Here is a 14,778-nt window from a genome sequence, read left to right as displayed (position 1 = left end):
CACCCAGAAGCCTCAGTAAAGGGCATTTCTTTTTCTTTCTTTCCTTTTTAAGATTTTATTTTTTTATTTGACAGGGAGAGACACAGCAAGAGAGGAAACACAAGCAGGGGGAGTGGGAGAGGGAGAAGCAGGCTTCCTGTGAAGGAGGGAGCCCCATGTGGGACTCGAACCCAGGACCCTGGGATCATGACCTGAGCCAAAGGCAGATGCCTAACGACTGAGCCACCCAGATGGCTCAGTAAAGGGCATTTCTTAAAAGCACAACTGTTAATATCTTAATCTCTGCTTAAAAATACCAAGTGGCATTGATGTCACTGCATCAGAAATGTCAGTGTGACATATTATAACTTATTGTATATAGAACAAAATCAACTGTGTTAATGTTTATGATCACACTCGGTATCCTTTTTATCATTATTATCATATAATTGAAGTAGAAATGGAAATTCAGATTAAAGACAGTGAAATAAATACAAAATTAACACTTAAAAACTGTCTTCAGCTAAGATCTGAAATAAAAGTAAAAGACTTTTTAAATAAAAGCAAACAAGCTCTAGACTCTTACCTGTAAAGAACAAACTGATGGTTATCCAAAGGGAAGCTTATGGTGGGGGATGGGTGAAATAGTTGATGGGGACTAATGAGAGCACTTGTGATGAGAATGGAGTGTTGTACATAAGTGTTGAATCGCTAAACTCGAAACTGAAACAAATATTACACTGTATGTTAACTAACTGGAATTTAAATTAAAAAAAAATTTAAGATATTTATTTATTTATTTATTTGACAGACAGTGATCACAAGTGGGCAGAGAGGCAGGAAGAGAAGCAGGCTCCCCACTGAGCAGGGAGCCTGATGTGGGGCTCAATCCCAGGACGCTGGGATCACGACCTGAGCCGAAGGCCAAGGCTTTAACCCACTGAGCCACCCAGATGCCCCTAAGTAAAAATTTTTAAAATCAAGTTCCATTACTATAGCTGAAGGAAAAATAATTACTTCTATAAGGATGTGTGTGTGTGAGTATATATATATATATATATATATATATATATAGTTATAAATACCTAATGTAATATTTTCTCTTGAAGGCCTCTTCTCATTTTTTATTTTAGGACATTATTCTTTTATGGTGGTGCTTCCACTTCAGCTTATTTTTCTCACATTGTGATATTTCCTCTATGGAGAATGCTTTCTCATTTTTCTGATGATGGTCAAATCATATTTATCCTTCAAGACTAAACTCATATTTTCTTGACATCTCTTTTAGAAGGCCTTCCCTGAAATTTCCTTTTGGGGTCAAAGTCATCTGCACAGTTTTCAAGTTGTATTACATTGATATGTATCTTTAGAATTAGGGCTTTATGACAGACAGATATATAGTAATTTAATATTTTATCACTCAGTGTCTCCTAATATTTTAGCATACAGGAGACAATAAATACGACTTGGACTTCCCTTTTACTGGTCTCAGTGACTTGGTGTGGTACTCCACAAGACAATAAATTTATATTAAAAGCTAATCTCGATGTGGAAGTAAGTGCAAAGAAAAAAAAAACCCTCCACTTATGGAAATATTTAATAAAGAACAGAAAACTCCCTAATATAGATATCTAGTTCACAACTATAAGTAGGGATCAGAAAAAGTACTTCGGTTAATATCTCCAATACCTAATATGGTGCTGACAGAGATATATTTAGATTAAGATTTTGTTGAATAAATGCAATGATAAAAATCTGTTCATTAATCCTTATACCAACCCTATAAAGTCTTTTATGTATGTTAAAGACATAGAATCCGGAAACTTAGATTAATGGGAAGTCTGTTCCTCACCTTGGGGTATAAATTACAAAGCTCAAAATGGAGGAAAGTAGACTGATACTTGCAGTTGGGAGTTGGAGCTAAATCTGTCAGTGAACATTTCAGGTTTTCATTATGTTTGTTACTGGACCCCCAAGACCAGTTTGTTACTGGACCCCCCAAGACCTGAGCTTTAATGTCATAAAAATGAATGCTGAAAAGAAGAGAGAGAGAAAAATCAAAACAAAACAAAGCAGGTAGAACCGGTTAGAGATAATTTGCACATAAGGGAGCTAACAAGAAAGAGAAATGTTGCTCTTGAAGACGTAGCTTGCACAGCTTACAAAGGCACTCCAAGGTTTGAAGGTCTAGGAATGGGGGAGTACCCCTCAGTCCCACAATCACCAGCTTGTGGATTTACTATAATGATCCCTATAAAATCACAGGATGCCCTTCTTCACAGTGGACATTTTTTAGGGGGCCTAAAAACAAAAATACTTGTACACGCAGGCTTGAAATTGTTATTTCTGTGTAAACCGTTTCTCTTGATTTTGTTCCGATGATCATTATGCCCCAATGGCTGTTATGTCTTGTTTCTCTTTCCCATAAGGAAGTATCTGTTTCTAAGCATATGGAAACTTTTAACACTTCCCTCAAGCCAGTGGCTTTATAGGAATTAGGTCACTCATGTTTGCCCTATATTGTCTCAATTTGATAGAGAAATAAGTATAGATGTAATGTATGTGATATGTGTGAAATATATGGGTAAGTGTGGATGTGTGTCGTGTGGGTATGGATGTGGGTGTATATCCCCTCACTCCTTTAAGAGGTACGTTTCTTTTTCAAAGATTTATGTATTTATTTGAGGGGGAAAGGCAGAGGGGAAAGGGGGAAAGAGAATCCCAAGCAGAGTCCCCCTGGAGCATGGAGCCAGAAACAGGGCTTAATCTCAGGACCCTGAGATCATGACCTGAGCTGAAATAAAGAACTGTTCCCCTAACCAACTGAGCCACCCAGTTGCCCCCTCTGAGAGGTACTTTGAGTAGTGATTCCCCTATACCAATGAGCCTAAATGATGCTTTCACTGTCTCTCTGTCAAGCAAATCCTAATCATCACAAGGTAGGAAAGGCTTTGGGTCAATAAAAATTTAATTCTACCAACTTACAGGGCTTTCAAATTCCATGCTGTAAAAAAATAAATAAATAAATAATAGGGGCCTCACCGAAAAGCCCTGGCCTCATGCACAGTGTGCTCTCTGGGTCCTGCCAAGGACCACCAAGATTTGCTGCAAGGTCTTCAAGGCACTAGGCCTCCGAACTCCACAGTGTTTTTGCTGATAATACAAATTGTACGACAATAATCTTGCCAGTCCTGAAAATGTGCCTACTGCCTCAACTGGGTTTTCATAGGTATCTTAAGGAACTTGAAGATGATATCATTCTGAAAATTTTGTATTAAATGAATTGTCATTTAGTGCTCTTAGTTTTACTCATCCATCTTTAAATATTGTCTCATCTAAGTGTTAGTACAGAGTTATCATTTATTTTTCACTTATATAAAATCTGCTTAAATAGAATGATCAACCCAAAACATGACCTAATTTTCCATTTTTCCAAATCTCCAACATGGTACCTCTATAACATTCCGAGAGAGTATGGATTATTCAGTTAAATAATATGCAAACTGTTCAAATATGTAAAAATAATAGAACTATATAGAATTAAACTGAATTAATTAATTAATTAATTAAATTGTAGGTGGAAGACCTCCAATATAACACAACATTAATATGGTTTTTACTTTGCAGTTCCCTTTTTCTATGTAAAAAAACAAGGTTATTTTAACCACTCAATAATGTGCATATGATAGGTAAAATACTCTTAGACACATTTATTGAGGCAGTATAAAGATTGTGAATCAGTGTACTCATTCTGCCTCTGTGATCCAGCTTATCATGGAAAACTATGTAGTTGGCTCTCTATTTGGTGATTTGGCCAGCTAGCATCAATTGGTTAAAACTGACCACTGAGGTGATTTCTAGAAGAGATTAATCAAAGTGAAAAAAATCTGTAAGATTTTATCTCAGTGATGTAAAAGTATCTTAAAAGTGTTTAGATTAGCCGTAGCTAGGAACACCCCTCAATTTCCACTTCTTCCTTTCAGCTTCATGAAGTTAAATTATGAGTCCCTGGGACGCCTGGGTGGCTCAGTGGGTTAAAGCCTCTGCCTTCGGCTCAGGTCATGATCCCAGGGTCCTGGGATCGAGACCCGCATCTGGCTTTCTGCTGGGCAGGGAGCCTGCCTCCCCTTCTCTCTGTGCCTGCCTCTCTGCCTACTTGTGATTTCTGCCTGTCAAATAAATAAATAAAATCTTTAAAAAAAATTATGAGTCCCTGAGTATATTTGAAATGGAATGTTGGAATTAATGCTACTTCTTTCCAATGTTCATGTATTCAATTTTAGAAGCCGTTGAAAGATGAAAAAATATTTAATTGTATATGAAAGCATATCTCGACACTTTTATTATTAACTACATTCCTCAAGAGAATTGCATCACAGTCTTGCCTACATCTGGTATTATGTTTGCCCTGTATTAGTCTCTTTGGGAACAGTTTGTTTTTTTTTTTTAATAACTGCTTGCTTGACTACATTAGCATGTCTGTGTATGCATATAAAATATTGGAGAACTGGGCTTAAGAGTGTGCTCTCTTCTAGATGCTTCTGAGATCTACACAGAGAAATGTTAGAAAGTATCTAAGAGGACTGTGGGAAAGTGCACCTTGTAATTATGCACAGCGACTGCCTTTTATGAAATCCTAAAAGGAGAAGAACAGTTGTCGGAATTTCACGAAGGACATGAGGGGTATAAACAAATGGTACTGAGTTCATCTTGGTCTAGTTAGTGGTTTTGACCATTATTTTCCCCTTCTTATCTATGGTAAATATCTTCATATCTTTAGACAAAACAAATATATATCTTGATTTATGTATTTGAAGATAATGCTGAAATAAAAACAGAAGATGTTTATATTCCTTCTAGGTAAGATCCTTAGCATTTTTCTTAGACTGATTCTTCACTTTTCCTAATCTCTACCCTCTCTTCTCCATGCAGAGACACATCTGAAAATAGGGCCAGTGAATTTTCATCTGCATTAAGTCTTGTGTGTTTTTTATATTAAACAGGTATTAACAAATAGTATTAAATGAAGTACTAATTAATTCCTACCATAATATATTTAATAAATACCATATGTCAAGGATATAAAAGAAGAATTTTGAATTTTGCTTATAACATCATGCAATTCTTCACAGAGGAGATAATGTTTGAGTTGACAGTTTAATAATGAATAAGTATTTTGGAGATCGGAAAAACAAGGAGGGGCAGGAGGAGAGCTAGAGGAAATGGTACAAGCAAAGGAAAATATAAGAAAATAGTTGCAAACTTCTGAATTAGTTTACAGAATTCTAGCATGTGTTTCAATATGACTGATAAGTTTTCAAGAGTGATGCAGTGAAAGTTAGCAACAATATGAATAGCATATATAAAAATTGTATCTCCTATTCCAAAACATTTAATCACTGAATGTACTATTTGAAATAATTTGAAAAAATGGCTGGTTATTTGATTTTCTTCTAGAGAAATTTAGGACTTTTCCCCCATATACAGCTACACACAATAAGGACCTTCTTTATAGGAGTCCTGGACTTATTAAAGTGTATTGGCTGGGTGACTGGCAAGTCAGGATTAAATACAGATACTTAACTCTAAAATCTAAATCAGATTTTTCACTAATTCTCCCTGCTTCCTGAGAGAGAGGACCTTTACCAAGCTGGGACTGTTTAACAAGCAGTTTTAACAAGTGTGTCTTGTTTTTAGGTTAGATTTATGGAGAGGGGATATTTATGTATTTTTAACTAGTGTTTATTAAAACTATGGACTCGGCAATATTTCTGGACAGGACAAATATATAGAATGAGTAGAAAGAGAGCCATGGAAAGGAATACAGTTAATAATGGGAGTCATAGCATTAATAATATAAAGGGAGTCAAACAAAGCAACAAAGGGAGGGTATTTTGAGACAGGAGAAAACAGGATAAAGTATGACAACAGAAGTGAAATACACATTTAAAAGAGAAAATATATTGACTACAAAGAGTCTTCTAAAAAGTTTATCATGTCTCGTTAGAGTGTCATTTAAAATTTTTCCAGAAAAATAAACTTCAGAATTATGGATGTAAAGGTTTATGACAGTGGTTTGAAAAATTACTGAATTTGACTTTTAAAATAAGGCAAGTCATAGTGATTCTTGTCAGGATCGTAGTGGCAATTAAAATAAGATAGAGATTGTTAATAGGAGAACATGACACATATTATAAAAAATGTGTTTGATATTGTAACGTAAAAAAACCCGCCAGAAACAAATGTTATGGGAAAACAAATAACAATAAATGAATGTAAGGTGAAAATACAGGGTTTTAGGAGAAATCTAATAAAAAACCAAAAAGCTGATATTTGAAAGAGAATATAATTAAGAAAAGTAGCTGGCAGAAAAGAGATTTCCTTGCTGTGGGAGTAGGGGATGGCAGAGAGAAGGAAGTGAGAATTTGTAATATTGTAACCAACACCTTAGGATCAAGAGAGGAGTTATCATAGAGTTGAAGAAAGGTGAAATTAATGAATAGAAATGGCCAGAAATTAGCCAGGAAATTAAGAGCTGCAAAATTTTAATGAGAATCCTTCCAGAATGGTGATCTTTCTCCAATATCATTAAGCTTCTCTTTTGGAAAAACAGGATGTATAGATTATAATGTGAGATATTCAAGCACAAAGGGGTAGATAATTAAAGAAGCAAGGATATGGTATCAGGTGGCCTCCTGAAGTCAAAGTCCCCACTGTAGGGCTTATTTGCCCAAGACCGAGAAGAGCTCCTAAAGAGTGAAGGTTTCATTATTAACATTGCTGTTATTATTATTATTTTAACTTCTGCATGTCTGGCTGACTAAACTAAAACTTTTTTCATAAGGAAACAAGAAAGAAGTGATACATAGCACATCAGTTAAGTTTCACAGTCCTATTAATTTAGAAGTTCAAAGTATAATGAAAGACATTAGGAGAAGGAAAGGAAGAGTGAATTGGTATAAATCGGAAGGGGAGACAAACCATGAAAAACTGTGGACTCTGAGAAACAAATTGAGGGTTTTGGAGGGGAGGGGAGTGGGGGGATGGGTGAGCCTGGTGATGGGTATCATGGAGGGCAAGTATTGCATGGAGCACTGGGTGTGATGCATAAATAATGAATGTTGGAACACTGAAAAAAATTAAATTAAATTTAAAAAAAAAGAATCTCAAACTATAGTCAATGAGGTAGCCTTTAACTAATTATGCAAATAAACCACTAGAATTTACACTCATTGGAATGAGTATTTCTCTTTTTCTATACTGAGTGTTTGTATGAATATGTAAGTATGAGTTTGTATCTGTATGAATGCATGACAGAGAGAGAGAGATAGACAGAGAGATACAGAGAAACAGGGAGACAAAGATAAAGACAAAACCAAAATCCAAGGTAAGTTATCCAGGGGGCCTATTTCTGCATTCCTGGTCCCATTTAAATACCTCAGCAAAAAATGAGTATGCCTGACAAAATGCCAGTGAAACCATATTCAGCCTGTGTTTGTATGAATCTAGGTGAGAAGAGAAAACAGAAGACAGATGCTAAACACATACTGCCACTTTGAACCAGAAGCTCTGAACCAGGGTTCTCTAAGGCAACATGATCAGTCTCAATGGCACAGTCTTCATGCCCTCGGTGCTGACACTGATCAGGATCCCTGGATTGGAGTCTGTGCAGTTCTGGATTGGAATTCCTTTCTGTGCCATGTACATCACCGCTCTATTTGGAAATTTCCTGCTCCTGGTCATCATCAGATCTGAACGCAGCCTGCATGAGCCCATGTATCTCTTCCTGGCAATGCTTGGAGCAACAGACATTGCTCTCAGTACCTGCATCCTACCCAAAATGCTAGGAATATTCTGGTTTCATCTGCCAAAAATATACTTTGATGCTTGTCTCTTTCAGATGTGGTTCATCCACACCTTCCAGTGCATCGAATCAGGAATTCTGCTGGCCATGGCCCTGGACCGCTATGTGGCCATCTGTGATCCCCTGAGACATGCAACCATCTTTACCCACCAACTTCTCACTCAGATTGGGGTTGGAGTGACGCTCAGAGCAGCCCTCCTTGTAGCTCCGTGTCTCATCCTCATCAAATGTCGGCTGAAACACTACCGGACCACTGTGGTCTCCCATTCATACTGTGAGCACATGGCCATCGTGAAGTTGGCGGCAGAAGACATCCGAATCAACAAGATCTATGGTCTCTTTGTGGCTTTCATTATACTTGGATTAGACATAGTTTTTATCACACTCTCTTATATCCGAATATTTCTAACTGTCTTCAGTCTTCCTCAGAGGGAAGCTAGGCTCAAAGCCTTCAATACCTGCATTGCCCATATTTGTGTCTTCCTCGAGTTTTATCTCCTCGGTTTCTTCTCCTTCTTTACACACAGGTTTGGGTTCCATATTCCACCCTACATTCATATTCTTCTGTCCAACCTTTATCTGCTTGTCCCTCCTTTGCTCAATCCTATTGTGTATGGGGTGAAGACCAAACAGATTCGAGATCGGATGTCCAAGATTTTCTACTCTAAGGAGCCATCTTGATTTTTCACTATTTCATTTTATATCAAATAACAACAGCAACAACCACAAAATAGTGAAAAAATGTTCTTGGTGGAAGTTTAGGCTTTCTCAAGTTCATTGTGTAAAAGAATATGTAGTTATAGTTTTGCATTCAAGACAGTAAAGCTCTGACTCTTATTTTTAAATTTTCACTTGTTTTGGAACAAAATTAGTTGAAACACGCAGAGCTAATCATATCTAGTTCACACATGACATAGATGACAAAAATCATGAATAAATTTTTGAAGCTCAATCAGCTCTTTGTCACTAAGACAAATATTTCTTAAATCTAATTAAATGTTATTATTTTGGCCTCTGTTTAAAAACATCAAGTAACATTTTTTCCTACTACACAAGAAATTCAATATATTATAATTCTAATGTATATGAAACTAATACTGTCATTTATCTACTATCATTTGTGATCACACTTCATCATCCCAAAATTCTTTACTAAGTGATCATGAATTAAGCATTAAGTGGAGATTGAGATTTTTAATTTGTGCATCAAAATGTAATCATAATTTCTTCTTTCCCCACAAAATATTTCACACAGACTACTATAGGGGTATATATAATAGATTTCTTAATGTAAATTAAATTCTAATAGAGAAATTTGAATGGAGGACAAATGAAATAAATATGGAATGATTAGCAGTGAGCATACTCACTTATTTTGTTGTAAGACCCTACAAAGAAGTAAAATAATTTTTTAAATAGCAAGTTTTATAACTTTATAGATACATCAAATAAAAAATTTAAATGTAAAAGTCAGGTGCAGGCTGATAACAACTATAGAGGGAGATGCATGACTATGGCTTAATGATACAACAATATAGAACATGGATTTGGACCTTCTCTCTCATTCTATCTACTACCTCCTGGTTAGTGTATTTTTGTATCATGTTCTTTTTTCTTTTTTTTTTTTTTTAGATTATTTGTTTATTTATTTATTTGACAGAGAGAGATCACAAGCAGGCAGAGAGAGAGGCAGAGAGAGAGGGGGAAGCAGGCTTTCCGCTGAGCAGAGAGCCCGATGCGGGGCTCCATCCCAGGACCCTGGGATCATGACCTGAGCCCAAGGCAGAGGCTTTAACCCACTGAGCCACCCAGGCGCCCTTTGTATCATGTTCTTTCATGTAAATCTGACGTTCACATTCTGTGTTTGATGAAGTATAGTGTCAGATTCTATGAGGGCAAAAAGTAACAGTTTCGTTATATTTATGTGTTTGGACTTTGGAGTAAATTTTTCACATGGAGAACTAGTCATCTGCTGCACACCAAATTGTGTGGGATTTTTACCATTAACATTACACTTCTCTTTAATTGCAGAGATGATCAGTAATCTGTATAGTGCCAAAGTCAGAATTTTTCCAATTGGACATTTTTTTCTTCCTTTTAAGACACTATTCTCAAGAGATACATCCATATCTGTTACTTTTGCCCTTCACACTCATTGTGGTATATTCTTTCCCTGGAACATGAGTGAACCTCAAGGGAGTCAGTATGGGTTGATATATATATAAAAATAAATGTAGATACAAATTATGTAATGTGGATGTGGCTGTTTATATGTGCATGAGTGTTCTGGTGCGTGTGGTTGTATGCTCAAGCACTTTGTCTTTTGAGATGGCCTTTGAGCAGTGATTCTTCAAAATCAGTGAGCCTAAAAGATACCTTAATCACAAGGCAGAACACTCAATCTATGTGTTTGTCAAATTCCATTCTAGTGATCTTGAGTCCAGAATATGAACTAATTTTATTTTTTTAGATTTAAAGCCTTAATGTAATAAACCTTCATTGTTTCTATTATGTTTCTGCTCCCACTAAATGTAAATGCTTTAAAGGTAGGAAAAGATTTGATTAGTCTATGGTTCATCAATGCTGTAGAACCTGATGTTGTAGGTTTCATAGAAACACCCTATCTCTCTGATCATTAGTTCTGTTGATGTTGCACATCACTAGAGTTTGCGCCAAAATCTTAACTCTCATCTCCCACACCTCACAGTGTATTCAAACAATATAACAAATCCTCTAGGACTATTCTTTTTATTCCTGACAACCACACCCCATCCTTCAGCTAAATTTTATATCTTTCTCTGAGAACTTTAGGAAGACACCCACCTGCAAATTCTAGATGACATTTAGGATCTCTTTATTAATGTACTGTTATTTGTGTCATTTAAATATATTCACAAAGTTTTTTATTTTTTTATTTTTTATTATTATGTTCAGTTAGCCAACATACAGTACATCATTAATTTTTGATGTAGTGTTCAATAATTCATTAGTTGCATATAACACCCAGTAAGTATTCATCACAACACATGCCCTCTTTAATACCCATCACTCAGTTACCCCATCCCCCTAGCCCCCTCCCTTCTGTGATCCTCAGTTTGTTTCCAAGTCCAGAGTCTCTCATGGTTTGTCTCCATCTCTGATTTCTTCCTATCCAGGTTTCCATCTCTTCTCCTACAGTCCTCCATGCTATTCCTTATTTCCACATATGAATGAAACCATATGATAATTGTCTTTCTCTGTTAATTGTCTTTCTCTCTTATTTCACTTAGCATAATCCCCTTCAATTCCATCCATGTCAAAGCAAATGATAGGTATTCATCCCTTCTGAAGCCTGAGTAATATCCCATTGTATATATGAACCACATATTCTTTATCCATTCATCTGGTGAAGGACATCTCAGTTCCTTCCACAAAGTTTTATTTTTAGATTATTTTTCACTTACAGAAAATTATGTCTGAATGCAATGATTAATCAAACACATTGCCTAAAGTTTTATTTTCTCAAATGTCTGGCATTATACTCTGAGAAGGTTATTGATTATAGGTTCAATGGGTCTTTACTAAGTAGTACATCGGTGAATTTACAATGACATTGATTACCTGAAAGATGCATAATTTTAATAGGTAAATTTAATAAACTGAATTTTTCATATTTTACTAATTAGTAGTTTAGTATGATGGCAAAGGAAAGAAATAAAGATATTAGGGGGTATTCTGCTATAGCATTAAGTCTATGGTGAAGTTTAGTTGTTATGTAATATAGAAATGTCATTCTAGTTAAATAAACCATCCCAAATAAAAATATGGCAGCATTTAACAGCATATTTACTTTGGGGGGAAAACTAGTACAAAGGATACCCTTTTAGCCAACATACATTTAACAGAAAAAGTAGATTCCTAGATGTCCATGTTATACTAATGATATATATCTTATAGTCTGTTTTTTACAATACCAAAACATTTTATTTCCTTCAGCTGAATTCTATGCTCATCAAGAGTTATAGAATACATACTTTTGGCAATTTATGAGTTAATTTTTGTTTTTGTAACATCGTTTAGGCAAATAGAATGTAGAGTGTTGAAATATGTAAAAATAAAAGGGACTGCATTATAAGTATAGATTTTAGATCCATGAAAACATGATATTCAATATTTTAAAAGCCTTAAGTAAAGCATAATGTTAGTTTTAATATTTTCAATTGAATTTACTTACAATATATTAATGTAAGTGATTGGGGAGAATTTAATACCCTCCAAAAGTATTCTCCTTAACTACATCTTTAATTTCTTATTGCACCATAAGGAAGGTAAGACAAAGATTTTTGGAAAGTGCTTTTCTTGGTATTGTTAATGAGAGAAAAACATACCTAGAAATATAAAAGTATTTTAGGAATAGGTTTTGACTGGTCTTATATTTAAAAATGGCAAATTATTATAATTTTGTCTGAAATTAAAATAAATTTTAAGAGTTCATATATGACTTTTTGATGATCCAAGTATTTTATAAATCCATAGATTTATAAAAGCTTATCATAATCTAGAAATTGCTGGAACCTTTGTGGAAATGTTAAATCAGAGTATTAAATACACATCCAAAGATGAGAAGTGTCCACTGATTAAAGGTATTGAGTTCCATACACATATAAGTTATCATTTATTTAGTGCTTTATGTTCCACATATAATGCCATATGTCCTTTCATATACACTTGGCATTGTTTTAATAATTCCCCAAATTATCATTTCCATAAAGGAGAGAAATGTCATCAGAGATTTAAGTAATGTGTTAAATGTCATGCAAAATGAGGAAAGACTTAAACAAGTTTGACTGATTAAAAGTTTGTAATTTTTGTTTTATCATATATTCTCTTTAATAAATAAAATGGGTATGTTTACATCATTAAAGGAGCAATTCCAGTCTTAGACTATGCTTGTATTCATCCTCCAATCACCTCACTCCATTCAGATAATTAAATGCCAGTGTGTTGGCCACACATTTGGAGCACTCTCCTCAGTTTACATTAATAATTATGGACACTAGGAAAAAGTAATAAGATATTTATAAGCTAAATGAAATATGTATATATATATATGCCATATTTTGTATATATGCATACATGACATAATTCATAAAGCATATAATTCATAAAGCGTATGTCATACATATAAAATCTATTTAATCAAACTTATGCAGAAAAGTTCCAGACCCTCTCATGAAGACTTCCACCACACTTCCTGAACCAAAGGTCTTCTTTTGGTTCTCTGTATGTGAAATTCTCTGGTGAGTACATATAGTTGTGGAAAGTTAAGGCAAGGCAGATTAAGGGCTTCAAGATTATGGAGGCCTATGCTATCACTTTACAAATATGAGAAGTAACACTCAAAGAAATCATTAAAAAAATGGTCACGAGTAATAGGAAGTATGGGTATCTTAAGTCTGTACTGGAAATGGCTGTGAAAATTCTAAATACCATGTCCTCTCTCACACTGGGAAGGCTGAAAGAGAATTGCAAATTCATTATCTGTTCAGTAAGATTATTTCTAGTGAGAACGAGTTATAACAGCAGAGTTCCTAACTTTATGGCTTGGTTTGATTTTATAATGATAACAACAACAACAACAACAATGACAACAACAACAATAATAATTATACATTTATGAAGAAACCTTCCTTCAGAAACCACAAAGTACTCTCTCTAAGTCAACAACTCTTTTCTTGTTTAAAACAGCAAAATCCATATCAACATTTTAATACTGGAGGATATTCTAGGTAAAATAGTAAACACATGGGGTGTTTGGTGGCTCAGTCACTTAAGTGGCCTAATCTAGATTGAGGTTCAGGTCATGATCTTAGTTGTGATTCGAGCCCCATGTTGGGCTCCACACTCAGCACAGAGTCTACTTGAAATTCTCTTTCTCTCTCATTTCCTCTAACCCTGTACCCACTTGTGCATGGTGTCTCTCTCTCTCTCTCTCTCTCAAATAAATAAATAAATAAATAAATGGCTTTAAAAAAATAAAATAGTAAGTACATGTATTGGAGAGAGTGTAAGAATCAGGAACCAGTTTAATTCATTTTTTGTCTAAAATAACAGTTTTCTGATAAAATAACAGTAAGATGCTTTTTTTTTTTTTTTTTTTTTTTTAACAGTAAGAAGCTTCTATAAGCCAACTCAAGTGAAAGTCTGAGTAGCTGATTCTAGATATTCAGAGTTGCCTACTGGTCACTACCATGGTGGTTTCTCAAATAAAAGGACAATTACATGTGAAAAAAAATCGAAGTGTTCAAATGGATAGCTCAACATGATCAGCTATCATTGGAAAAACTATTTCTACTTGTCTTTTTCAACTTTATGAATGGATATGAATGAATGACTATACCAGAAATGTCCTGGAATTGTCTCTGACTTCTTCCCACCATTGGTATATTCAATTTTAGAATCCATTTAAAGCCTTTATGTCATATGATGGATTTCTTGCCCTGTTTGTTACTAACTTCAAGGACTACCAAAGACTGTAAAAACATTGTGGGATAGGAACAGAAATCACTAAGATTCGTGGACTAGAGGCAAAGGAGTTTGGGATTTTTTTTTTTAAGATTTTATTTTATTTGTTTGACAGAGATCACAAGCAGGCAGAGAGGGAGAAGCAGGCTCCCCGCTGAGCAGAGAGCCCAACGTGGGGCCCAATCCCAGGACCCCGGAGACCATGACCAGAGCCGGATGCAGAAGCCCCAACCCACTGAGCCACCCAGGCGCCCCGGGATATTTTTTTAATATCCCATCTTTATACTAATGTGTGTGTGTGTGTGTGTGCGCGCGCGCGTGCGTGCATGTGCATGTGTGTATGTGTGTATAAAATCTCTATAGTTGACCACAGGGAATATAGCTAATCACTTCCTCACATTCCTCAGGAGAATTGCATCATAGTCTAATAT

The 14,778-nt window shown here is 35.3% G+C and overlaps 1 protein-coding gene across 1 annotated transcript; it reads left to right on the top strand.

Annotated features, from left to right (window-relative positions):
* Positions 1 to 7,573: 7,573 nt before the first annotated feature.
* On the top strand, positions 7,574 to 8,524 carry LOC308350060 (olfactory receptor 52A5-like; the record flags this gene model as incomplete). Its single annotated transcript, XM_080815060.1, has 1 exon — positions 7,574 to 8,524. One exon carries the CDS (start codon positions 7,574 to 7,576, stop codon positions 8,522 to 8,524), a length of 951 nt encoding a protein of 316 aa, XP_080671186.1.
* Between the last annotated feature and the right edge of the window lie 6,254 nt (positions 8,525 to 14,778).

This window comes from Martes martes (assembly GCF_963455335.1).
Source record: "Martes martes genome assembly, chromosome: 10".
In the NCBI taxonomy this organism is placed as follows: domain Eukaryota; kingdom Metazoa; phylum Chordata; class Mammalia; order Carnivora; family Mustelidae; genus Martes; species Martes martes.
The sequence above is the reverse complement of the archived record's forward strand: the minus strand, read 5'-3'. Positions and strand labels throughout refer to the sequence as shown.